The 26,553-nt window shown below is 41.0% G+C and overlaps 1 protein-coding gene across 1 annotated transcript in view; it reads right to left on the bottom strand.

The window, feature by feature from the left end:
- The window catches only part of PRTG (protogenin), a gene marked incomplete at both ends in the record, with an annotated part of 78,136 nt that extends 52,133 nt beyond the window's left edge, over positions 1-26,003 (bottom strand). The window contains 2 exons of the mRNA XM_080626437.1: positions 24,940-25,242; positions 25,937-26,003. Of these exons, the coding sequence (XP_080482563.1) occupies positions 24,940-25,242; positions 25,937-26,003 (370 nt within the window). The remainder of the gene's footprint in view (positions 1-24,939; positions 25,243-25,936) is intronic.
- Between the last annotated feature and the right edge of the window lie 550 nt (positions 26,004-26,553).

Here is a 26,553-nt window from a genome sequence, read left to right as displayed (position 1 = left end):
GCAAGTAAAGGAGGCGATACAACTGCTAGCAAAAGGGGTACCTGGGCTGTTACCTACCTGCCTGAGGACAATGACTCAGCTCCTGCCACTTTCCTCACATCAAATGCTACAGCAAAGATTCTTTCACAAAGAAAATAATTTTTTCCTTCAGAAACATCCAGAATCTATTAAGAGTGGTTTGGTTTTAGTTTGTTGGTTTTGTGTGGGTTTTTTTTTCCTCGCCAGGCCACAAGACAATTCAGAGTAGATTTATATGAAAAGGCTCTCCAGTTTTCCAGCCTCTGCTGCTTCACCTTGCCCACTCCTCACCTCTTTCATTCTTCTTTGCTCTTCAGAGCTTTATCAGTGTAGTGTATTTTACATGGATAGGCCCTAAAATCTGTGGAGATAAGATAACGAAGCTACATAAAGAAAAGGATATCTAAGAAAGGAGTCAGTGCCAGAAGCACCCTCAGTAGAACATGAGTCAGGCAGCAAACAATCCCCTGAGGCATGACAGACAGGTGAGGTGTGCCACTGCTCAACCTCACCTAGAACCACTATTGCTGGACAAGGGTTTCTACACTGCTATTCAAGAGCTCATGTATTTGAGTGGCTTTGTCAGCATCCTTACACATCTCCATTCTTTTCAAGTCAAGTGAGTCAATGAACTTATTTCAGAGAAAGAAGTGACAAGATGATCAACAGCTATGAATACCTTTCAACTACATTGGGAAGACAACAGCCCTACTGATTCTGCCCATCTTCAGTTACCATTAAATATGAATATAAAATACTGGATGTGATCCTATAAAGTATGGATATCAGAGAATTCTAAATTCTAGCAGGGAGTGGCATTGTCTGCTCTGCGAAAGCTCAGAACCTGCAGTGTGGTGTGCCAGTGGGCAAGCGAGTAGGATCAAGATTGTAACAGAAAACTTGCAAAGTGTCATCCTAACTGCACCCAATGAATAGATTTCCTGTTTAAAGAAAATAAAATTGAAAAAAAATAGAAAAGGAGAAACAAAAACAAACAAGAGGGAGAGGGAATCAAATAAACAGTAGCATTACTTAAATAAAAGGACTCCTCAAATCACAATATTCTGTCAGTGTAAAAGCCCTTATAGCCAGGTGTACAGTTTTTACTACAAACATTGCCACAAAGCAAGGTTTGGTTGGCATTTAAGGTAGTATTTCTACATATGGAAATATTTCAGTAATTTTCAGATTCTTTGTTAATATTTTTCCTCAGAAACATCTGAACATGCAGGTCAATAGTTCACAGAGAGCTTTTTCATGAGACAAAAAGCCCATGTATCTACAGAAGAACTATGGTGCTGGCAGGATGAAAACTGTTCAGAAAAATCTAACTGCACATTTAGCCCTAAATCTATACTGCCAATACCTCAGAAAAATCAGGTATTCCTCAGTAATAACTTTGAAAAGTGCCTCTACCATCACACCAAGTGGCAGTGAAACTTCCTTAAAAGAAACGTGTATTCCTTGACTTACTGAAATTAAATCTGAGGAAGAAAAATCTTCCCTTTAGCAACTAAGCAAAAAGTTTAAGTTTAAATTCTTTTTTTTTTCCCCTGAAGAATTCTTGTTTGGGACAAAAATGGAAACCTGGGTATGGTAATGAGTTCTGCTTCCTTTAGTCTACACTGAAATGAAAAGTAATCACAGAACTGCAAATAATGCTCACTTTTTTAATACACTCTCTCTACGGTGTTCAGGAACACAGAACAAAACCCCACAGCCTGCTGTGTATACTAGAAATATCAGCAAGCAGGATAACATTTAGCCTATCACCATACTATTTGTTAAACAGATTACACTGTGTGTTTTCTCTGATATTTTTTGAGTTAGACGTATTTCTAGGATAAACCTAATAAAACAATTTTTTCTCCTAAAATGAAAACCAAAAGATGAAGAAATGTTCCTCTGTGACCTTACCAATATCAAGAAATTCTTAGACTGTGATATGATGAACACCATAGCAGCAGTTTTGAAGATGATAGTTCAGAATTGTATTGAAAAAGGATTCCAGTCTCAGGCTATTAGAGCACAACAATTAAATAACTGGGAGGTTAAATGAGACTGAAACAGCTACATTGATTTGACACTATCAATAATTTATATGGGACAACTATTAATCTGTCTATCCCAAAGATTTTTTTCTTAACCATTTGCCATTTAAAATCTTCTAGCAAGCATTTTAACATTTTAAAGAAGGTGGGTTGGAATTACAGCTCTTACAGAACACAATCATTCTATGGTGATCATTATTACTCTGATGTTTTGGGAAACCCTGCAGAGTGGGAAATCACAGAGCTGCATCTTCAGGAGCCACTAGCTCAGCACTACAACTTGAGTTCCTCTTGCCACCTACGATTTTTTTTCCTAAGCCAAAGGATAGATTTTGTCAAAATGAGGTCACACCTTGGGAGCTCATGGCATAGCTTATTGGCATCTGTGCACTCCATGTTCACAAACCCAGAAAGGTTGAGAGCCAGACATTTAAAACTGCTGACACATATTTCGTTATTTTTGTCAACCTGTTGACCAGTGGGAGTTCTATCTGGGATTTCAACATGCTTTGAGACACGGCCTTACACCTAAGAGAGATAAGAGACCCTTTATTGAGAAAATACGGCGCCTCCTCAATTCTCTAGATGTTGCGTATATTACTCCATAACTCTGGCTATTTGCTTAGTTAAGATAACAAGGAGGGAAGGAGGAAGACTGAAAGGCAAGTGAGTTGTTCAGGTTTGGTTTACTAATCTTCACACAATTTTTTTTATGAGAGCAAAATGTGCCAATACCTCAACTGAAAACAAAATCTAAACAAACAAACAGAACAAGAAAGGTCTGAATATTGCAAAAACCGAACAAGATTAGGAACCCCATTTCTACACTGTAAAAGACACGTAAGCACAGAGTGAGGCTTATTCTAACTTAAAATTTGACATTCCCTATAGACAAAATTGATCCTTCACACCATGTGCTCCTCACACTTCAGTTCACAGAATAGTATTGGCAGGTTCTAGGCAAGAAGCAAATCCTTCTGAGGCATTAGTGTGTGAGACCCTCTCAAAATCATATTTTGAGTTTCGGTGGGACCAGAAACTGCTCGGCACATAGGGGTACTTAGAGAAAGCTTTTACTGATAAATACCAAGGAGACTCTTGATGAGGCAATGAGTGAGGATTTGGGCCATCTGCCCTTTCTGCTGTTCTCAATTCATTACTTCTGCTCTGGACAAATCTTCTTCAGGGCCCTAAGCTAAAGGGTGAGGTCCTTTACAGAGCTTACTACAGTTTTGCCTCCAACAAACTGCCAATGACATCCGAGAAACAGTCTGGTCTGCTAAAACTTACGGTCACCTTATTGCAAAAACATTTACTTCTAGCCTACCACATACTTAGTTCTGCCACTAAAACTAAATGAAGAGAGGGAGCTACAATAGAGAAAGGAATGGAAAATGGAAATGGTGTATTTTAATTTTTCCTTTCCTCTCATATTCTTGCCAACCTGCTGACAGATGCCCAAGTGTAGTTTTTAGGCAATGATTTCCAGACTAGGATGCATATCACCAGAATTACTCTCCAATCTCTGGTAAGAAGAGAGAAAAGGAAATAAACCATTAGCTTTATATATAAACCCCAAACTTTTACAATTCAGTACAAAACTGTTTCTTTGTGCATTAAAATCTTTTCACAGCAATGTCCATGACTGCACACACACCCCAAAAAAAAAGGTCGCATTTGCCCAATCACAAACTAGCCACTACTTTTCTGGTACTGAAGAATGCTGTAATGTAAAGGCAATGAAATGGAGAAGCAAAGAGGTCAACAGCCTGAGCACCCTTGAACAAAACTTCCCTTGGAGATGTCAGCTGCAATCTCATTTGTTTCCTCTAACACTTTAGGTCCCCCTGCTCCTTTCTTTAAAGCCCTTATTCAGTGGCTGACAAATGATCACTTTAAAAATCGCTGTACAGGAATAACCAAGTCTGAATATGTCCACTAAAGATCACTAAGCTCTCCACTGTTTGGGCTGGGACAAGATCCTGTAAAAGTGTTTCTGGCCACACACAGACACGGTTTTCATCACCAGCTTCTCAAAATTAAGACCAGTCTGCAGTTTCATATGCAGCATTTTCTCTTCCTGAAAACTTGGAAGTCAAGTAGACCAGGTCTTTAGGAAGATTCTACAGTATCCTCTTATACCTTCTTTCTTACAAGATCCTCAGAAAGTAGGGAAGTCTATTGTCTTCTCTGCATACAGAATTGAAACTATTATGAACAAGTTTCTGATCTATCCCAGTGCAGAAAATTAAGAAGAGTTCGACTCTAATGAATGCACATTGAAGACAGTTGACAGGAAAGGAGAAGAAATTTGACAAGATAAGCAAAAAATCCCTCTCCCCAAGAACCAAATGCCTTTTCCTTGTACATCCTGATTTCCCCAAGTTTGTTTTTGTTTTCATTTAAAACAAAACAAAACTTTCTTCCCCTCTTGCAAGAGCTGTTTAGAAGTGCAAAGTCTGGAGACAGGGTCTCAGAGACAGAGTATCATCTCTGACTGCTCCAGAGAAGTAACAGCAGAAAACAAAAGAACAAATAAGGCACGTGGGTCTGCAACAGCCTCCTTTGGGTGTGCCAGTTTTGGAAATGCAACCCCTTCCTACGCACATGGACATCACTGAAGGCAAAAACAAGTCCTACCACTGCCATTTAACTATTGTCTCAGAAACTTTTCAGACCTGTAAATGTTTCTTTCCTGGGCACAGGACAGATGGGCAGATCAAATGGCTCACCAGATTCTCAGTATTCAAACATGTAGCTGTCTGTCTAAGCTTTCCTTCTTGAGTAAAACTGTGAATTGAAAATTATTATAATAAGCAACACAATACCAGGAGAGACCAGGAGTCTCTAATACTGATCCATTTTTCAAAGATAAAAGCAATCACTTCATCTCAGGATATACTGTGCTTTATGAAAGATGCTCTTTCCTTTTGCAAAATAGGGAGAGTATGTTCACTATCACTTCTGGAAAGCATTACCTTAGCAACAGAAAAGAGTTCATAATCAGCATATCTGCTGTATGTTAAAAAAAATAATAAATAAATCAAAATGTTTAAAGAAAATTGGCTCCTCAGAAGTGGGTAATCATCCTTCCAAGATCTCTTAAACGCAGAAACATGCATGCAGAAACAGAAATGTATAATTTGACAAGGTGACTATTAGAGTGTACTCTTTCCTCCTCTCTTCCTCAGACCACTGGAACACACAGCTTGTTATTCATGACATTAACATAATTGTGACAATAAATGGGATCCTAGGCAGCACCAGTGTGCTAGAGAAAACAACAGGAGGATCCTAACTGACAATCAACCCATAAGCCTTATTCTACTGTTCATTCTCCGCCCCATGTGGCTCTTAGAGCCACACTGAGATGACAATCCACAAGAATTGCAATATGGGGCATGCATCGGCATTCCCAATCTGTCAAGGAAGAAAGTACAGGATAATACACCCAAGTTTTTGTAGTCCACCTTGGTCAAAGCAACTAATGATAATGCGATGATGCTTTCCACCTCTTGCAGCTACGTATATGCTATTCACTTAACTATTCATATTGTCTTCCTACACCTCAATCATTTAGTAAGTGGCAAAAAATATACCACTACTACCCTCCCCAGTGAAACCAGGCATGTAACACTAGCAGTGTTTTAAAGGAACTAAAATATTGAGGCTTAGAAGAATATACTCAACAGTTTATTGATGGTGTAACTGACATACCCCACTGAATCCTGTGAACAAGCACGAGAGATTTGATCTTTTCACTTTTGAAGGCATCCCAGCTGGGGTTTTCCCTTCTCAGTCTATCTATCATTCAGGCAACAGTGTGTGGCCGCAGAATGCACAATAAATGCTAATGCACTTATCAAGGAATTCCCCTCTGCTTTTCTACAGACAAGAAATGTAGGAAATAGTACAGAAAAGGCAGACAGTAAGCCACATTAACCAGCTTCAAAGCTGTTCTACTTGTGTGGCTGCATGCATTCAGGAGAAAGAACACACCACTTTCTCCCTTGCAAAGACTGCTTTCCTTCAACAGTTTGCCAAGTGATTGCCTTCTAGTATCTTTGCTTAATCCTACAGATGCCTTTCTTTGGAGTTGTTGGCATTCTGTGAAGAATTAGTTCAGCTTAATAGCCCAACTGTTGCATGCAGAACATCCAGCACAGTTTTTGCACTTTACAACATGAAAAAAAGGATCAGAACGCAAGCAGGATTGTGCAACAAAATATGTATCAATTCACAACTACCCTAATCTGGCATTTAAGAATAAAATCACAAAGAAAAATAGAAATAAAACAATAAAGACTGACTGCTATGGTTCTAAGAAACAACCCCAAGAAGAAGAGCAAAAATATAATAATCACTCTGTGCAAAACAGAAAAGAATTTCAGCACTGTGCAGTAAGAGCCTCCAGCACTGAAAGCACTAAAGGTGCCCCATTCTGATCAATGAATTTTGCTGCAGATGCCAGCAGAAGGGTAAGACCTCTATTTATCAGTCATGTACCTTTAAAAATAAATAAATGCTATTCCTGGCTAAAATACAACAAGACCCTAAGCAGAATGCAGTGCCCGCTCTTCACCTCAGCCTGCCCAGCTCATCAATCAGAGGAGGCATCACAGAGCGCATCCCAGGACAGCAGCAGGGCCCCACACATTCCTCTGCCGCGCCGCCCACCCTGCGCCTTCCCTCACATCTGGGGGGAGGCAAAGGAAGAGGTTTCATTTCATACAGTGGCAAACTGACACCAGCCTCAGATGAATGAGCGTAAGCCGATACGGTGGTGCTGTAAGTCTTCAGACTGTCAGAAATGCTATCCCTGAGAGAGATGTGCACTCTCCATCTTTTGCTCTCAGTGTTCCAGAACCAGCATCCTAGGATGAAAGACAATTTCACCGCAAAACGCTGAGGAGAGGCACTGGGAATTCAAGCCTTTCAGCCCTCTCCCCAAACATCAACATTTCAGCATTCCCATGAGGAAGGAAAGAAGAGATGCCTCCACTCTCAAGGGCCAAATGCCTGCAGCTCATTTCCCTGTCACCAAATGCCTGCCTGTTGCATTACACAGTGCAGAGACCTCTCCCCTATAGCACTCTTTCTACAGAGTAGTAACTAAAAGCAAAATTCCGAATGTCTTAAGGTTTGAGACCAGCAGGGATAAAAACAGAAACAAACTTCACACAAAAAGACAAGCAACAAAAGTCACTGTCGGTACTGCTTATTTATTGAAACTACTTAAATCTTCTAATGAGATATTTATCTGAAAATTTCTGGAGGTAAAGGAGAGGGAAGAGGTTAAAATTCCTTCAATTTTCACATAAAACAAATCAGAAGTGTGGCATCCATGTCATAGAAATCCTTATGTTATTCCCCAAGTATGTTTCTCTCATTCCCTTGCCTGGAAAATGTCCTGCAAATTTGTTCTGAACACACCATAAAAGCCCTCATATCAAAGGCAGAGAGCAGAAACAAAAACAAACTTGTCAATAGAGAAAGTCACCTTGTTATGGCTGTTGACTGCTTGGGTAGGAGGCAGTCACTGGATTTCCAGTTTGCCCAGTCATACTGCAAGCAAATAACCATGTTCTACTAAGCAGGTAATACCTCTGGTTATTAGATTGCTTATATTCTGCAATACACAATGACAACCCATTTTCCTTTTTCACAGTTTTCTAAAGCTCATTATTTATCTCCAACTTCAGGCCATGAATCAAAACCACCAGGAAAATGCCAAGGGAAGTGTTATTTGGAGCACAGACAAGCCAGTACCCCCATCTCAGACATCATGTTCCACCCTGAAACAAGCAGGCTCTGAGAAAGTGGACTCATCCTCTGCAAATGGAACTGCAGACATGAAAAGAATACTACCAGCCCTCCAAGAAGACCTGACATGTACATAGAGTCGTAGAACAGACAAGTTAAGCACGGTTAGATTACCTCAGACTTCCTTCCTCTCTTGTGCTCTTAAGATACTTCAGGCACTCATCTCAACAAATACAAAATTCTCCCTTTTCCCTCAAAAAGAGGGAGAGAACAGAATACAACAGACCAAGCCTCACTGTATTTTCTTCTAAATTATGCACTTGCACTTCCATCAGCAGCAGTACAACACCTTGGCCTGAAGCCAGTCAGAAATCCCTCATAATGCGTTCAATAAGCCAAATCAAAACAATACATAGCTTATAAGAGTGGCGTAAAGAAACTTGAGGGTCATATTTCATCTGCTGCAGCTCATCATGTTCATTCAAAAAGAGGCAGAAGGTTAACTGGTGGGATACGCTCTTTAATGCCTGTTATTTCCAGTGGAAGGAGCTATGCAACACCGTTCTGAGTATTTCATGATGTGGATCAGCAAAATATTCTAACCCTAAGGGAACACAGCCCAGCTGAAGGAAAGATGAACGGAAGAGCCTGGCAACACACTGAAGAGGAAACACACCTCCCTAGTTCAACTCAAAGCTGGGTTTTGGACACATTAATTATAAAATTGAAAATATGATAAAAGTTTCATAAAGCATGGAAACACCTTCCTCTTGTTAAAAAAAGGGGATTCTAAATCAGCAGACAAATGAACAGATAACACTATTGCACATCTGAAAAATGCGGTGTACAATAAAATTTTGTTTTCTCAGGTGGAAATGGGCACTGGATAGAAAATACGAGGTTCTACCCTCAGCTCTACAGCTGCCCGTGTTGTCTATAGGAAAGTAAGTTATTAATTTGATCCTGCAGAATTTATTCTCTTCTCAATTTTCTCTATGTCTAAAACAGAGGCAACACACTAATCTTTCACTTACTCTAGGCTTTTCTGGATTGCTTAACTGCATATATGAGAGGCAGCAGGAGCATTAATATTCATACATCATACACATTAAAACTAAGAGTGAAATTAATAGAAATGAATATTCTTAACCTTCTATCATATCAACTCGTCACTAAAACCTATGGATTTTTTGGGGAGAAAAAAAAAAAAAAGCAGAGTGGATGAACCATGGAAAGGAGGGGAGGGGAAACAACAAAAACCCCACAAAACAAACCAGCCTTATTGCACTGATGGAATTGAACTGATCTGTCCCTCTTCATGAGCACCACACTGTGCTGATAAACTAAATCTCTCTTTGATTGAAGGCCGAATTAAAGCAGAGCAATGCAGTAACTCTTCTGACCCAAAAGTAATCCACTCAATCATATAATGCATCCCCTTCCTTTTAGTAAAATGAATAGCCCTCCATAGAACCTTTTTCTTCCTTGACAAGTCCTTGACAGAAGAATGTGAATCTGGACAGTTAAATGAATCAATCACCAGCTGCTAGTCTAGGGCCAAGATGGTGAGCCGAGGGGCCTGCCAGAGTTCACTGACCACTGGTCAAAGCAGGACAAAGGCTTTGCCTCTATGAATAGCCCGCTTCTGGGATCCAAAGGTCACTTAGCTGCCTTGGAAACGGTCCCCTTTGGTTATTTAAAGTTCTCAGGCTATTCTGCCAGATATTGTTTCAGGTGGTCACCATCTTTCCTCTTCACAAGTTGGTGAAAGGCCAGGCAACCATTATTTAGGTAAACGCAAGACAATGGCAAACACAGCAGCAACTAAATAGTGAGGAAAGGAACAATTAAAATTAGTACAAATAAGTCCTCATAATTACAACTTCTGAACATGACTGTAAAAAAAACCCCAAACATCCTCAGAGAAAGAAGGTCTCAGCACTCACAGGGCAAGATCCTCAATAGGATCCAGCAGTGTACCAAGCACTGAAGATATGAGGTGTTGAATACTTCATGGCCTTTGAGACGCTTTACATAAACATGTCAGGAAAAAGCACAAAAAGAGCATTAGGGCTTTTCTCCAGTCAGAACTGCTGGGCTGCACTTCCAGAAAGCTGCCCTGTGGCTCAAGGTAAGACCTGTAGCCTAGCAATTAGGTGGTACTCTAAACTATGTGCTGGAGTAAATCCTTGAGTAAATCCTTGAGACCAGATGACAGAGAAGGTGAAACCCACAGGTGCTAACTCCTCCGCAGCGCTGGAGCCTGCAGTCCTCCCTGCCACCTACCTAATACCATGCACCACAAAAAAAGCTTTTCTCCTATACACTAGCAATAAAGCAAATTTCCTCTCTGTCAGGTCACAGAGAAAGTAAAGGCTGTACTGACAAACACTGAAGAGCATACAGGTGGGTACTCGCAAGCTTAAACTGTAGTCAAAAGTATGAATTAAATGTGGAGTTTGTTAGTTCTGTGCTAAAATAAAATGGCTTCCTAAATTAGACTGTGCTCGGATAAACAATACTAACAACAGGTTTATAAATGTTGCTCTACAGTATCTTCACTGGTCAGTAAACCTTTACATATAATAATAATCCTCAGGTACTTTTTTTAAGTTAAAGCTATTGCTAAATACATGCTTAGACACCAGCCCATGTTTTGCTTGAACCAAAAAGTTCCAGTAAACTTATATAACTTGTCTCAGAAGTTATCACAGTTCCCTTCATCATGAGTCTCATTTTCTTGACACTCTGCCTATATAAAACTCTACTAGTTTCAAGTGTATTTCATTTTTGCTGCATTACACACATCATTAGATTAATGAAGCTAAAACTAAACTTTCCCACTAACACAGCATTCAGTATATCCACCTCTTACACATGTGCATACATACACAAAATGAGAATTTCCAAACCCAAATGCTCAGAAGAAACTTTAGAAATGAAGCTGCTTATGTAACTGATTTGTTCTGTTTATATACATGCTTTGGAAAACAATCCAACTGCACAATTGCTCTTCCCCCACTATTCACAGCACCAAAAGAATGGTGCTCCCATAATGAGCATCTTTTCAACATTTAGTTTTCTCTTCTCCATTCAGTATGTGGCCTTATCTCTTATTTATTACACTCTGTTAAGCACTCCCCTGAAGACAGAGTTACTAACTTCCCTACAGCCTTTTCTGCAGGGCTCTGCACTACAGTTCTTCACAAATGTTAATGCATCTACTCTCGATAAGTAGATGCATTACATTCTATTACATTTTATTACTATTGCAATTTTACTGTTGGGTCTGGACAAACAGTGGGATGGTGGCCCAAAATATTCACTAAATTTAGGTGTCCAAAAGAAGACACTGATCCTTCACAGCACTCCTTGTATTGTAATCACAGCTCACCCAGCTTGTTGCAGTCCCAACTGATCAAACCCCAGAATCTAGTATCAAACACCAAGACTGTAAGAAATCCATGATCACAGACTTCCCATAGAAAGGAGAGACCAGTTGACTTGTGTCACATACTGTAGAAGCTACCAGCTCAAGCAGTGATGCAATTTAAATCCTCCACAGCTCCCCTGACTGGGAGGTTATTCTTTGTCTTTATGAAGTTCCCAAGGAAACTCCAGGACTCCTGGGTCCACATTCCATGTCCTAAAAGATCAGCTGCTCTGACAGGCACACTCTCTTGAGTCAGTCTTTGCCAGCCCCTTAGTCCTTCCCTACTCTCAACTTGTACCCATGACAATTTCCATACTGAGATAGCCCCAACTCCACAAGCTTTTCCTTAGCACCAGCCGCTTCCCAGCAATGCATTTCTCTTAGCCTTCCTGACCTCTAGACACATGAGACCACTCACACCTCCACCTCACCCACTTCCCCTCCTAAACTTCCTCTCCAGGTAATTAGACCATTGTTTTCACTTACTTTAGCTTTCAATGCCAGCTGGTTTCTCCAGGCAGTGTTAGATCACACTTTAGCTCCTCATTAATTCAGAACAGGGAAAAAGGCAAGTCCACAACTGCCTAGGACTGCTTAGAGGTAAAACCCAGCTCAGTGTTCATAAGCAACATGCTCAGCACAAACAGCATCTTCTGTGTCTCCAGCTAGTCAAGCTGAGTAAGTCTGTGCTGAACATGTGCCAAAAAAATAACCCCAAACAAAATTTAAGATTTTTCCTTAAAACTTACAAGGCAATCAAATTTGCAAAAATATTCATAGCAACAGCACTATTCACTAGAGCAGACATTCCCACGCTATCCTACTGCAAAACAAAAATCCAGAAAAGGCAGTTTCATATTAGATTTATTTTAGGGAACTGGATAAATGGTCCTGAAGTAGTATACTGTATTAAAAATAAATAAATAAAGAGATGGATACTGACATGACAAAACTCCATCCAAAAGGTTAACAAGTCAGAAACTCAGCAACTACAGTCCTACAATATAAATATTTGGTAAGTTTAACAAGCAGAGTGCCACCAGCTCTCTCAAAATAAGATCAAGAGCACAAGAAAGTCTACCACTGTTTTTTTTGTTTGGTTGGGTTTCTTTGCAAGAGTCATGATTAAAAGCATCAAAAGGCTTCATTCATCTCTACTATGCACAAATAAAATTTGTCAGCCGATTCTTTTTCTTGGGGTGGGTGATGGGAAGACTTTAAATCTCAGAAGATCACGGGGTTTTTTCTCCCACTGATACAACCCCATGCTCTCCTGTTTCTTCAGAAACAGTCCTGCTAGGAGTACTATAGCAAGGCCCCTCTAGCAATTCAAACCTATTTCACCTTACCTAGAACAAACATTTTTATGATTTTAAATCGAAATAACACCTCAGTGAAGTCACTTTCAGACTGCTGTTTCTTGAGATAGTCAGAGCTAATCTACCAGTTAGTAGCTGCTAAAAAGTGAAGACAAACTCTCCCCAGATAGTCCCAAATCTCCACTACTCTTGCCTACTTACCTGCAGCTAGCTCTAGCACTTGTGATAACACAGAAAGCCAGCTCAAATCATGACAGCTAACCCCATTAGTTCAATAACTATCTAGCTTAACATCAACAACAACAAAAAGAAGACGGTTGGTTTTGGTTTGGGTTTTTTTTTTTCCTCCTGCCAGGTTATCAATCAGATGAGCACCACAGACCGCTCCAGGGATACGGCATTAACTGCACCCTGTTCTGCAGCTCCAAAATTTCAGACTAGCATCAGCCACTTTATCTTAAACCATGATTTATTGCTCTCTTTTTGCAAACTAGTGAACTTTATAGTCCATTGCAGTTTCCTCTTTAATAGCTTTCTGTTTATGTCATCAGCAGTCTTACATATCTAGTGAACACCAAAAATCCCACAGACTAATGAAGGGCATTAAAGAAAATGTCAACACTATAAACACTCATCTAAACACAAACCACAGATTTGGAAAGTCCTTCATTCTCTCAGTAAGATCTACTTCCAGCATCACCTCTGGTGTACAAGGGGTAATATGCCTTTGACACAGCAAAAAAATGAAAGAAATATATTTCTACACTGAAGTCTCATAAAATTCTTCCTAAGAAATGTTTATTATATTCAAAAAAAAATACCATTTTCAATAAAATCTTTGACCATAAAATAACCTAATACACTATCATGTGTCTCACAATGATACCTATTAGCAGATCAGATATGTTGCCTTTTGTGCAGAGAAATAGTTTCCTGCAGTATTTTATGATAGATAGCGCAGGTTTTTTCCTCTGTGTGTGCATATTTTTTATTGTTATTGTTTATTTATCTTAAATAAAGTCATGCAAAACCAGTTATTACATTGAGGAGAAGGGAAGAATAAAGCACTGTGTGGATTTCAGAGATTCACCATCTGAAAGCTTTTATTCTTCCACAGTGAAGGAAAGTTATGACCTTTGACATATGGCCATGGTGCCAAAGAAACTGCTCATAAATGTGTGTCAGTAAAGAAGCAGAAATCAATAAATTCATTTAATCCAGTGAACTATTATGTAGTGAGACACAATATATTTTAAAGAGCCAACTGCTCTACTCTTTATCGCAAAAGACAAAAATTTTATGTAATAGATTTTTGGATATTATTTTTGGAAGGTTTTACAATCTGAACATTATCTATGACCCATTAACAAATATTATGCCACAATTTGTTAGTATATTCACTCCTGTTTGAACAATCCCTGGTACAGTTGGATTCAGGTAGCAAGCAGCTAGCTAGGTAGCCTATTAACAACCTCTACCATTATTAGGGATAGCTATCCACAGGAATCAAAACACAGGCAGGTGTTATGAGTGCATATTTTCTTACACACCGGGTGCTGAAGAGCAGAACGAATGAGATTGTTCATCATTCCAAACATACCAATTTTTAAAGACCCAACAAAGCAACACTCTACAACGTATATTATAAAGGCTTTCAACACAGTATTGGGTCACCTACCATGTATTTTATGAGAATCAGCAAAAAGCAAAATCAGGTAAAGATAATGACCATTAAAAACTAATACTAAATGCCATGTGCTGGGAATGTCACAAAACTCCCATCAATGCTACCAAGAATTCCATGGTTAATTTCTTCAATCCTAATGAGAAACAAAACCAAAACAAATCCCCATACCCAATTATGTCTCTATTCTTAAATAAAATGAAATACTACTTTTAAGAGCATAGACTACTGCATCTGAATACAAACGCATATGTACCTGTTCCATGAGCCAGCGTGCCCAAGAGTACCGTGGATTTGTATTATGATCATTGTTACAATAGTTTGGTCATGTGATAAAATTGTGCTGCCTTCCCAAGACAGGCTGAACTAATAAAGGCAGTATTCACTTTCAACCTCTACTGAAGATCCATCATAAATCTTCTCGCAAACTGTGGCCACATGGTTCTTTGCATAAATAAGCATTAAAAGCAAGATGAAAAAAGAGCCGGTCATATGGTCATTTATGCTTAAGAGGAGGAGGTGGGGGAAAGAATTTTCACCCTTGTAATCTGGGACACGTTTATGTACCAAGTTTCTCTCTCCTCAGGCAAAATGACAGAGTCGTGCCAGAACTCCCAGAGAATATTTCCAGTTAACATCAATTTGCCGGATGTCACAGACAAGTTTAATGAACAAAATGATAAATGCCTGTCAATGGCTTCATAAAGTCAATGAATTCTTGTTACAAAGAACATACATAATGCACAGCTGTGCCTGAGGCATATGTTACAGTTATTAGAAGTTTACTAGAGACCTTGATGTGGACAGTGAAATGGTAATTTAACAATATACACCAGTTAACTTGCTGATAAGTTACCTAAACAATTATTAATATGTTGAAGATGGTACAAACAGGAGTAAGAAAAAAAAAATATTTAAAACCCTTCTGCATGCTCAGAAACCTTAAAGCTTCTTTGAAAAGATAATGACATATTTGATAACTTCCAGCTGAAACAAGTTGTAAAACAAAAACCAATACTGTGTAACACTAATCTGTTTCGATTGTACACTGTAATGACTTTTTCTTAATCATAATTATTTGGCTGAGGTGACAGCCAGACCTCTTGAGAGAAGATATTACACTCCCATTGAATAATTTTTACCTCATCTAAATCTGGGGTCAAAACTGACTCAAAGTATCACTTCCCTCCTCTGCCACAGCTGTGAAAATAAGGCTCCACTGGAAAACAGCACCTCGTTCCAGTCATCAGAAAGGAATAAGAAAGGAGAAGCCACCAGAAGCAGTTGTGCAGATCCAAAACAATGACACAGCATGTATGTGACAATTTGTAAAGAGAAGGAAAAAAAACCCAAACCGAACCAAACCTGACTACCTGCAGCAAAACCAGCCTGCAACTGACATAAGAGAAAAGAGTGGGATGATGGAAGAAGACACAAATGATGAGAAAATATTTAGTACTAGAACAGATCAGCAAATAAATGAGAAGCTTTTCTATTTGGTACTTTTTCCTCTCCATTTTAAGGTGTACAGAAAGTGTCTCTCAATACAGCTTAAAAGAACTGACAATCCTACTTTGCAAACAGGCTGACAGATGACTTGTATGACTTTAGTGGGAGAAGGCTGGCCTCATGCTGCAAAAGCTGAGGAGATATAAAAGAGTAAGTTGTTTTCCTAATCCTATTTTATCTTGTTTAGTCTTTAACTGGAACTGGCTCAAAAAAGAGCCAAAAAAAAAATTTATAAATACCGAAACTCAAAATCCTCTTGACTGGGAGATCAGAAAGATCTTTGGTGTAATGCATGATTTTAAGACTCATATATCTATCAGGATGTCCAAAGATGAGCTGGTACATGTGGTAAAATTATACTGATCAACTAAAAATCCAACATTTTTTTTACTTTTATAATTCTATCAATCTGCCAGTGATACCACTAAGACATGAAGGTTTTGCATGAGAAATTCTCATCTACTGAAATGAGAACAAACAATGTAATCAATGTGAACAGTATCATTACCTGAAGATGCTAAAAATCAAATCTGAAGATAGAGTTGCTTCTGTTCACAGAATCCTCTCCAGTTTCCAACATTCACTATACACAAAATATACATCATAAGCTGTAAAGACTCAGTTTAACTGCCCCCTAGCTATGTATTAAAAGAACACCAGATGACATGTTTAATGCTTGTAATAACTTTTACGTACCCCTTACCCTGGTCAATCAGATGGTTATTTCTTTCAAAACAGTCTCCCATATGCAAATAATTTCAAAATGGAACTTCTGCACCTCAGAGCTAAGGAGCAAAATTCCACTACACATATTTCTAAGATACGGCAAATTGTTGCTATTATTAAATTCAAAATTGTAACTTTAGCATGTTCTGAAGCTAAAAGACTAGAATGACGTATATTTTGCTGCTTTGTCATCAATATACCACTCAGCATAGCCTGTAGCTAGAAACAAACTCTTCTCTTTTCCAAAGGTCGTACTGTATTCATGCAACCTAATGATACAATTCAGAACAGCCTGCCAATTTTGGATAGAACTGTAAACTTGCACAGAATGGAATCTGTTGCCCATTCCAACATCTACTTAAACATGGGCTTCACAAAGATGTTCCACATCTGAATACAGATACAGATGAATTGCAATGTTTTGAGACAAAACCCATCCTACCAGCAGCCAACCAGTACATAGGGAGTTTTCTTCCTGATTCTTTAGATTGGAAAGGATATCAAAGACCCTTTCTTCAATTAGATTCCTGCTCTTCACAACAGATTTTGGTCATAATTCAGAAACAACAACAATCTTACTCCTTGCTGCCCAGGAGAATTTTACCAGGTCTCTTATGGCAGCTGCCATTTTAAAACACGGTTCTTCCCAAAGGCTGGAGATGTAATTTGCTCGGTAGTATTCTACCACTGCAAACTGGTAACACAGAACTCAAAGTATAACTGTAAGGTCTTGAGAAGAACAGTATTGATCATTACTGTCCATGCAAGGGACTGCTGAGATGGTGATTTTCTTAGGTGTTTTTTAATACTGACTTAACCAAGCAGATGGCTCAGCTGTATTTTCTCACGTAGCAATGTCCCTTAAAAATGGTTGCTGAGAGAATAGTTTAGCATCACACTCTTTGGATTTTGGTGGTGGTTTGGGGTTTTTTTCCCAAAGGGGTTTTCTGAGTTTGGTTAGGTTTGGTTGTTGGTTTGGGTTTTTTTTCGGGGTGGGGGTGCGGGGGGTGTGTGTGTGTTCTTTAAGGTGTCTTTTGGGGGGGTGGGGTTGTTTTTGTTGTTTTTTTTAAGAAAAATAATTCCTTAGTTTATGTTATACAAGGTACAATTACCTGACCTGGCTGTTTCTTGTACATTAATTAGTTTAAACCAATGCCCAGATTTAGTAACAGGAAGAAATATCCTGCCAGGTAAAAAACATAAAAGCATTTCTTTTCTGCTTTCATTTCTCAAAAGCACCTGAGATATTTTCATTGAACAAACTGCCTAGAGCCACAGAGATGTAGAATAAGGGTGGCATCCTTGTGCTCTCGTGCTCTGTTCCTGTATTAACAATCATACACAGTAAGGCCAGGTTTCTAGAAGGAGCTGGGACAGAATGCATCATTTGTTCCAGGAGCCTCACAAGCCTCCACACCCAGGACTGCTGGAAACTCTGCTTAATGAGTTTTCTACCCGATTTCTAGCTGCATAACCAAAGTTCTTGTCCGTTCTCACGTCTGCAGTTTGGGATATGCCCTCAAGATGATAACCATGTTATCCAGATGCTGCTTAGTTTACCCTGCCTTCATGAGCAATAATGTTGTTAAAAACAAAAAGCTTCCACTCACCTAAGAGATCAAATTCTATTTCATTGGGGGAAAAAAAAAATCTAACCAGAATTATCGTTGAGAGTTATGAAATAAACGCAGTAAAGAAAATCTGTCTTACTACTGCTCATTTACATTTTTCTGTAACATATTAAGAAGGCCATCTCCATCAGAAACTCTTACATACAGAAGAAACAACACAGGAGGTTACAATAATTTCATACAGCAAATCACAAACTCTCCACCTTCCTGGTGGTTTCCAAACCATCTTCTTCCCCCATCTGCTGTTTAACTCTGTCCATTAAAAAAGTAACAATTTTACCCATAAGAACAAAATATTTCCACTATAGACATAAGCTGTGGGAAGCTCACAGATGGATTTCTAACTCCCAACACAGATCATCTAGTGTGATCACTTTTTCAGCTCTAACTCAACTGCTGAGACAATCAACTTCAACATGTAGAATGCTGCTTAAAATGCTACTGCTTAACAGCTATGTAGAGGTGGACCGTAGTAACTAATGTTGACCATACAACCCACACTTACTCAACAAAATATGGAGACTTGACATTGTTGATTACTTTTTCACTTAGGTGGTGATTACCAGTTATAAAGACTGGAAGTAATCAATCCCAATTTAACAGCTGGGCCTATTGATGAAACAAAAAAAAACAATGCAAAACTAAACAAAAGATTATGTCCACGATTTTGGAGATAAGAAGGGGAAAAATACAAAATCCTGAGGAAAACACACGAAAACTAAGCACAAATTTGTCCAACAATGGAAATTACCATATTTCTGTAGGAAAATGCTTAGTAACTTTTAAATTCTTCCTCCAAGATTCTCTTTTGTCATTGTCTTAAATTGTTCTGCACACCATCAATAGCCACAGCTGTTAAATTGTGAAGACGTGACAACAAGTCTCTAGGCAAACAACTGCTCGGAGTGAGATCCTTTTCTTTAGGATAATCAGAGCTGGCTGACAAAAGGGGGCCTTACTGAATGCCCTTTCAACAATTTCTACACCAAGAAATGCAAAGAGGGAGGGAGAGGGAAGAAGGGGAGTAGTGAAGGGAGCACCACACTGCAAGAACAGAACAGCATCCTTTGCTGCCATACATTGCTTTGCAAGTAGAAAAGAAATATCAATAGTTTAGTGCACACACCTCACACACAACTCGCACCAGGTAAGAACTGAGTGCCTCTAGTCACAGCTCTGAACAACTTCTAGCATGGTACCATGTTTTCCTTCAACATTTCTCACAAAGATGAAGGTGTCACTGGCTAAATACTACAATGAGACTGAACATTCCTTTAAAAAAAGCTGGTAAAAACTTCATACATTATGAAGTAACAGTGATAAAAACTAATAAAAACCATTAACAGCTTTGGCCTTACTAGCTAGAAAAACACACAAGGGCATGAAATGCCTCAGTTTGACATTATGCTTAACGTAAATTTGAAACTGAAGTGTTGAGGAAACCCATAAAAAGCTTCCTTGTCTAGCAGGGTGGTAGTGGAAACAAACATTGTTCATGTGCACTAAGTTTTATACATTTTTTTGTCCTGGAAACAATATAAAAGCCCATCCATTAGTCTGTGGAAGAGCTCTTGCAACCACACACCAGCCATCGGTGAAAGAATAAGAAATGCCCTAGTGCCGAGAAAAACTTTAAAAGTAACTAGTGGTTATATCTTAAAAGGATGTTGACAATTTCTTCCGTAACGTGCTGTCAGAGTTCAGACCAAAAGATGTCTGGGGAAGTTCTAGAAGAAAATCATGCAAGAAGAAGAGTTAAGAAAGAAAGTGTTTTCCAGTTTTCTTATTTCTTCAGTGTACATCTGTTAAGGAACAAAAATCTTACTGCTCTTCTTCTCACCATTATCAACTGCCATTGCCAAATGAGACATTAAATATCCTCCTCCTGCCTTAAATACTGTAATTTAAATGCACTAAGGATGAGCCATGTGCACTCTCAGTTTAGAAAGATTCTACTCTCAGGACATTCAAATCAACTAATCAAAGCCAGAGCAGTAAGGCAGGACTTGTAACAACCTAAACAACAGCTTCCTCAAACTGCCTGTAACCACACCAGTTCTACAGCATTAAGAATTTGCTATCTCTTTTAACACAAGACTATTATCTGCAGCTACCATTTGCTACTTCACTTCCACCTCAGTCAAAAAACACTTCTGCACCCTAAGCACACCCTTCCATCTCTGAATTTGTTCCTCTCTCCATTACTATTCAAAATAATGAAACATACCTTTGAGATCTAATATGCATTTGGAAGACACCTGAAATGACAGATTCTATACAAAATGAAAACTGTATTATCATAGGATCATAGAATGGTTAGGGTTGGAAAGGACCTCAAGACAGTCTGCTAGACTACAGCTATTAATTTCTTTATTTAAGGCACAATTTAAGAAAAACAGTAGCAGAAGGGTGAAATTTTTGCCTACACACATTCCAGAAAGGCTGCAGTCTGATGAACATTTATTTTTGCAGCAGTCTAAGTTTCAGCAGCCTTCCTCTGTCCCAATAAGCATTCCGACCTCCACATCATTCCTCTCAGTTACACCAGTGCAATCACTCTGAATGGCTCCATGACAAACTGCATCAGAGAACTCATCTGGGGTCAACACCATCTTTTGTTTTAATTCTATTATTTTAACCCAGATCAGTTCCCTGTTCAGTTAGCCACACATACAGCTGTGCCCACACAAGAAACAGCACAATACAAAAGTAGGAACAAACAGCTGGAACTGCTAAGAAAACATTATTGTCACAGTACAGAATAAGGCTCAGCTGGATGCACTCTTAAGTGCAAATATTTAAAAGCAGAGCAAAAGGTGTTATTAGGATAGCAAAACATAAATATTGCCAATTATGGGCACTGCGGTGGGACCAGAAGTCATATCACTGCCACAGCAGGTAAGCGAAATCACAAACTCTCCACAAAGTATAGCCTGCACTGTATAAAAGGCCCAGTGCTTCACAAACTGCAGTGCAGCGTGCACATGTGGTTTCCCTCCAGGAGCATGCTCCCAGAAACCTCCTGCTTGCATAACCTTTCACTCTTGTGAAACACAGAAACCTGTACACCAAGAATTGGGCTTACATTTCCTGTGATTCACAAGCATTAAAATCAATTCAGCCAAGTCACAAGAAGAGAAAGGGAATGCTCCTATCCAGCTGTACATATCCATCTCCTATCCAGCTGTACAACCATCTTAAGACTTCAATTTCCACTTTTTGCAAAAAGGAAACAAACAACGAGCATCCTGTTCAATCACTGCCCAAAACCCATGCTACTACCTTCAGAACATGAACCACCTTCTCCGTTTTTTCTTAATGCTATCTTATTGGAAGACTGGGTTTATTTTCAGACAGAATCTTAGTTAACCATAGTTAGTTGCAATTTAAAAATACAGGGATACAAAAATCACAGCTTCTTTATTTTTGGCTGATTCAAAGTTGTACCGAAAGTGGTTAAGACTTTCTCCACAGTCTATATTCCTTTTATATTTCATTAAAAGAGACCTCTCTCAGTAGCAGTGGCAGCAGTAAATTGAATTTTGAGTAAGTCATACTTTTCACTATTAGCATTTTACCCTAACATGCTGCCTCACAAAGAACCACATAGGAACCTCCTCCTCTCCCCCCCAGGTCAATTAGCCTGCTTAGTAAGCAACTACAAGCATGTAGTGAAACTAATATTTATTTTTACCTAAGCAATACCTCAGCCCCACAGCTTCCTTTAAAAGAGTAGGGGGATCTCACCGAAAAGAAGCCCTAAATTAGTCAAATTCTTTTGTGCATGGATGAACAACAGGAAAGCAAAGCCTTGGGGCCTCTGGGGAGGAACCCTGTCCCTGCAGACCTACTCTGATGTGCTCAGGAGATAAGGCTCCATAGTGACACTTAAGGAAAGGCCTGCTCACATTTGAATTTCTGCATTCCTCAAGAACAATTCATGGCAATCACTAACTTTGCAGAGGAGCTACATGAAAGCTTTGGCCAATGAATGAGGGTCATCTGCTCTTTATCACAAGGGTAAACCTCATCCTGGCCAGTTTCTAACCTTTTAACCCTGTGAATTCTTAATTTGCACATGAATAATGGAATTCTTGCCAAGAGTGCAACCTTCAGCTTCCAGTTCCTAACTTTAGAAACCAAGACCTGATCTCCTTGTGTGTTCAAATCTTAAACTCTTGGACAGATTAAAGTTTTTGATTTCCAAATGCAACACTAAACATTACAATTCTGAAGCAAGAGATAAGCTTACTGGCAAAAGCTCTGACCAGGCAAAGTAAAAGAACATCCTCGCACCCTGCTGCTACCAGTAACTGAAGAGAGCATTTGCTTTTTCTCCTCCAAAGAAAGAATGCCCATTTAATGCCTATTCTCCACCTGTTTAATATGTATAGTTCCTTCTCTACCCTGACCACGAGGTAATTTGCCTTCACAGCAACCAACAACTGCTTCTAAACACAATTATAAGCCTACAAAATCCCCCACAAGATTTTAATATATTTAACTTGAAAGGTCTGCCAAGTTTAATCGGCACATGATACCAGGCACAAACACTGTAAAAATTTGGTATAAAATGGATTTTGCACATTTTATGGGCTTCAAAATACGCTGATACAAATTACTGCCTCATTTCACAGCTTTACAGTAAAGATTACATTCTGAAACCGGTCAGATTGTAACATGACTAAAAAGAAGAGACTGCTACATAAGATAACTTCATGTTTGGCCCTTAGTTAACCACTTAATCGCTAAGTCAACAACACCTACTGTGATCATTATGGATCCACTATCCCTTCCAGTTTTCTCCAACAGCCATAGGAAACCTTTCAAGTATTCAAAGAAGAAAAAGAAACCTTTTGTCACAGTCTTACAGGAGAGGGGGGAGAAAAAGAAGAAAAAAAAGGGGGGAGAGGAAGGAAGGGCTGCAAAACAACATTCTCCCTCCACAGCATGAAATCTTGTGGTTCACAACTCTTCCTGGGTGAAAACTTTTATCAAAAAAGCAAAATAAACCATATTTCTGGTGAAATAATGTGCATCTAAGAAACACTTATAGAAGTTCAGTACTGTCTGAATAAAATCTAATACTACAGTCTAGTACTACGTTGTACTACTTACTACAGTCCTATCCTATTCCAGGATCTCTGATACTGAGAACAGAGCTCACCCTGCAATATCTCAGATTTAAAGTGGCCCTGAATTTTCCCCAGTCCTACACATAGAACCCATCAGCCAGTGACTTCCTTTGTATTTATTAAGAACAAACTCCTATCCTTTTAAGAAAGGTTTTCTTCAGTCTGTTTATAAATGGCACTGACACTCAGAAACCTAGTGAGGTGAATTTAAATATCAACAATACTTCATTTTTCATCATTTCAGCAAAAGTATTCAAGAGGTGCTTGGTCTGTTTATCCTGTATGTAAGGATGCCATGATACTTGCTTATAAGTAGCCGAGTTTTTGAAATCAAGAGTTCACAGAATAGCTCCTTACAGCACATGAAAAACTCATCACTTACTAGCAGCCACCTGATTCCAGGGTCATTTTCAACTGCCCCATGGTCTGGCTTACTTCACACCTTCCTGGGGTATCTTATGGACAGTTTCTATAGTAAGTTCAGAAGCACACAGGAAAAGCTAACACGTTAACATTCTAGCATTTTTTCAGGTAAGCTGATGTACCAATTGTATTAACAAGTTTCAGGTTGATTTTGGTAAAACTTGCAATTTACAACAAATGCCAAGTTTCCAGAGAGACATCACTGTCAGTTTTGTGCAACTTGCTACTAAGAACAGGGTTGAAGAGGTCAAAGGAAGCCTTTTCCTATTAGATTAAGTTCATCAGTTAAGTCCTATTATAGAGGAACATGAGAAGACTACATAAACTTTGTACTCTCTGTGTTACACTTTCTTTGAAAAGAAAAAAGAAAAAAACCCATAGTGTTGTAGAAGCAGCCTAATGGCAACACTTTGCACTGGCACGGAGAAAGGCATGCCATTCAGTTCCCAACGCACGTATGTTGCTCAATGCATTTAAAGATGTTAGGAAAACAAGACGGCAACACACAGTCAGTGTCAGACAGTTAAAACCATAAAGGCAGTCACACACAACTATTTCCTTCACCATTCATCTAGTAGCAGGGAGTCACTCTAGAAACGTGACTCTCACTTCCTAGCCCTTAGGGCCATGTAACAGGCCCTTGGGTAAGTTCCAGAGGAGTCCCAGAAAGGACAGCACCCGCATCTGCTTGGCTGAATGCACGTGTCAGAAAAGCAAGAGCTTGGTAATATAACCCTCATGGTTGCTCAGAAAACCTTTCCCTTCCCCAAGACAGCCAGCTCCATCAGTCATTCTGCCCTGCCCCAAGATGGCACAACACCAAGATATTGAACAAGGAGTGATTTTATTATTTTTAATCAGATTTGTAGATAACCCTTGTAAGGCTGCCTGAACAGCACGTGGGAAACAAGATCCAGGAGCGCTCCAGCCTGCTGTAGCCAGCACAGCTCTGCATCACCCTCTGCTCTGGAGACTAGTGACCTACATGAGCCACCCACACGAAGCACCACTGCCCAAGAGGCCTCAGAGGTGGCTGGGCTGCTCCTGCCATGCCAGGGCCGTCGCAAGTGTTATTTATGATCTCTGAATATGTAAAAAGAAACAAAGGTACTGGAGAATTGACTCAATCTTTGCTTTGTAATCTGTCTTTTCAGATGCACAATCAAAAGGATAGGTTGTTCTGTACTGTTCAGGAAATTGCTGTCACAAATTCAGAAGCAGGTTAATAAATAAGAGCTGGAACTTACTTGCTAGTGTGAGGTGGCTTTTTTGACTGAGAATGGCACCATATTTGTTCAGAGCTAAGCACTGGTAAAATCCTTCATCAGACAGCTCTCCTTTCTTTCCTTCCACCTCACTGATATATAACGAGCCATTGGATAAAGTGTAGATCCGTTCATTTTCAGACACTTTGCCTCCGTTTTTCAGCCATGTAATAGCGATAGGAGCTTCACCACGGGCCTGGCAGTCTAAAACCACCGGATCCTTCCTTGAGACTGTAATGTCCTGAGGCTCTTTCACAAAAAAGAGTTCACTAAAGCACCACGCTCCTAAGAGAGAAAAACAGATTTTGCCTGTAAGCACAGGGGCGCACGTTACCGAGCGCGAGTCACCCTGCTGAGCCCACCGCTCAAGGTACAACTGTCGCTGCTACAGGCTCCAAACGCAGAAAACTCTGGGAAACCTGCGGTACCGAGTTCAGGCCGCGTAAAGCCACCGTGACCAGGGCTGAGCGCGGGGCGCGCAGCGTGTCAGGTGAGCGCGCACCGGTGACCGCGCGGGCCCGTCACACAGCTGCGGCCGCTGCCGCTCGGTGACTTCAGGAGCCCGCCCGAGGAGCGGGGCGAGGTGCAAGAGGCCGGTTTCACGGTAAACCGCTTCCGGAGCCCCGCAGCGGGGAGCAGCGTCCGCCAGGTGCCCCCTCAGAGCCCCCTCAGCAGCCCCCAGCTCGCGACGGCGCGAGCGCGTGGCTAATTAACGGTCGCCCATCGCCTAACGCGGCAGCGAGGGGTTACCCGTCGCGCGAGCCGGGAGCGGGGCCCCCGCGGGCCGCGCGCGCCCCCTGCCGGCGGGGCGGCAGAGAGCCCCTCCGCGCCGCGCCCCGCCGCGAACAAAGCGTGGGGCCGGTTCCCGCCGCAGCCGGTCCCGCCGGTGCCCGATAAATAAAACCACGTGCGGCGGAGCGGGGCCGGAGCGCGGGCGGACAATGGGCCCTCGGGGCACGGGGCGGGCGGACGGACTCACCTGGCAGCGGGAGTAGAGGGAGCAGCAGCAGCGCCCGCAGCAGCGCCCGGCGGCGGAACGGCGCCATTCAGCGGGAGGCGGCTGGCATGCCCCGCCGGCCGCCGCGAGAGAGACCGGTCAGCGGCCGAGGGGAGGAGACAGAGGATGGACGGAGCGGCCCCGGCGCGCCCGTCCCGGCCCTACTCTCCGCATCTCGTCTCCATTGGCCTTTGGGGAGAAGAGGGGCGAGGGGCAGGGCCGGGCGGGGGGCGGAGGAGGGAGGGACGCCGCTGGACGGGGCGGGCCGCGGCGGACAATACCCCGGGGAAGGGGGGCGGCAGGACCCGCCGGCCCCGAGCACGAGGGGCGAGGGGCTGAGGCGCCATCTGGGCCAAGCGCGGTCGGGCCCGACCCCCGCACGGATGAGCGCCGGCGCTGCCCCGCAGACGCGGAGCCTCGGACAGCACTGGGGCCAACGGCAGCTCCCCACCGGGACAGCCCTGCGCCGGTCAGGCTCTGAGGACGGGCGGGCGGCTCAGCCCCCCACCCCGACCGGGCAGGAACTGCCGTCTATGCCTCCCCTCAGGGCACAGGGCACTAAACACCGCAGCGCTACGGCGAGCGTTAACAGCGCTCAG

This window comes from Psittacula echo (genome assembly GCF_963264785.1).
Source record: "Psittacula echo genome assembly, chromosome: 10".
Lineage (NCBI taxonomy): Eukaryota > Metazoa > Chordata > Aves > Psittaciformes > Psittacidae > Psittacula > Psittacula echo.
The sequence above is the reverse complement of the archived record's forward strand: the minus strand, read 5'-3'. Positions and strand labels throughout refer to the sequence as shown.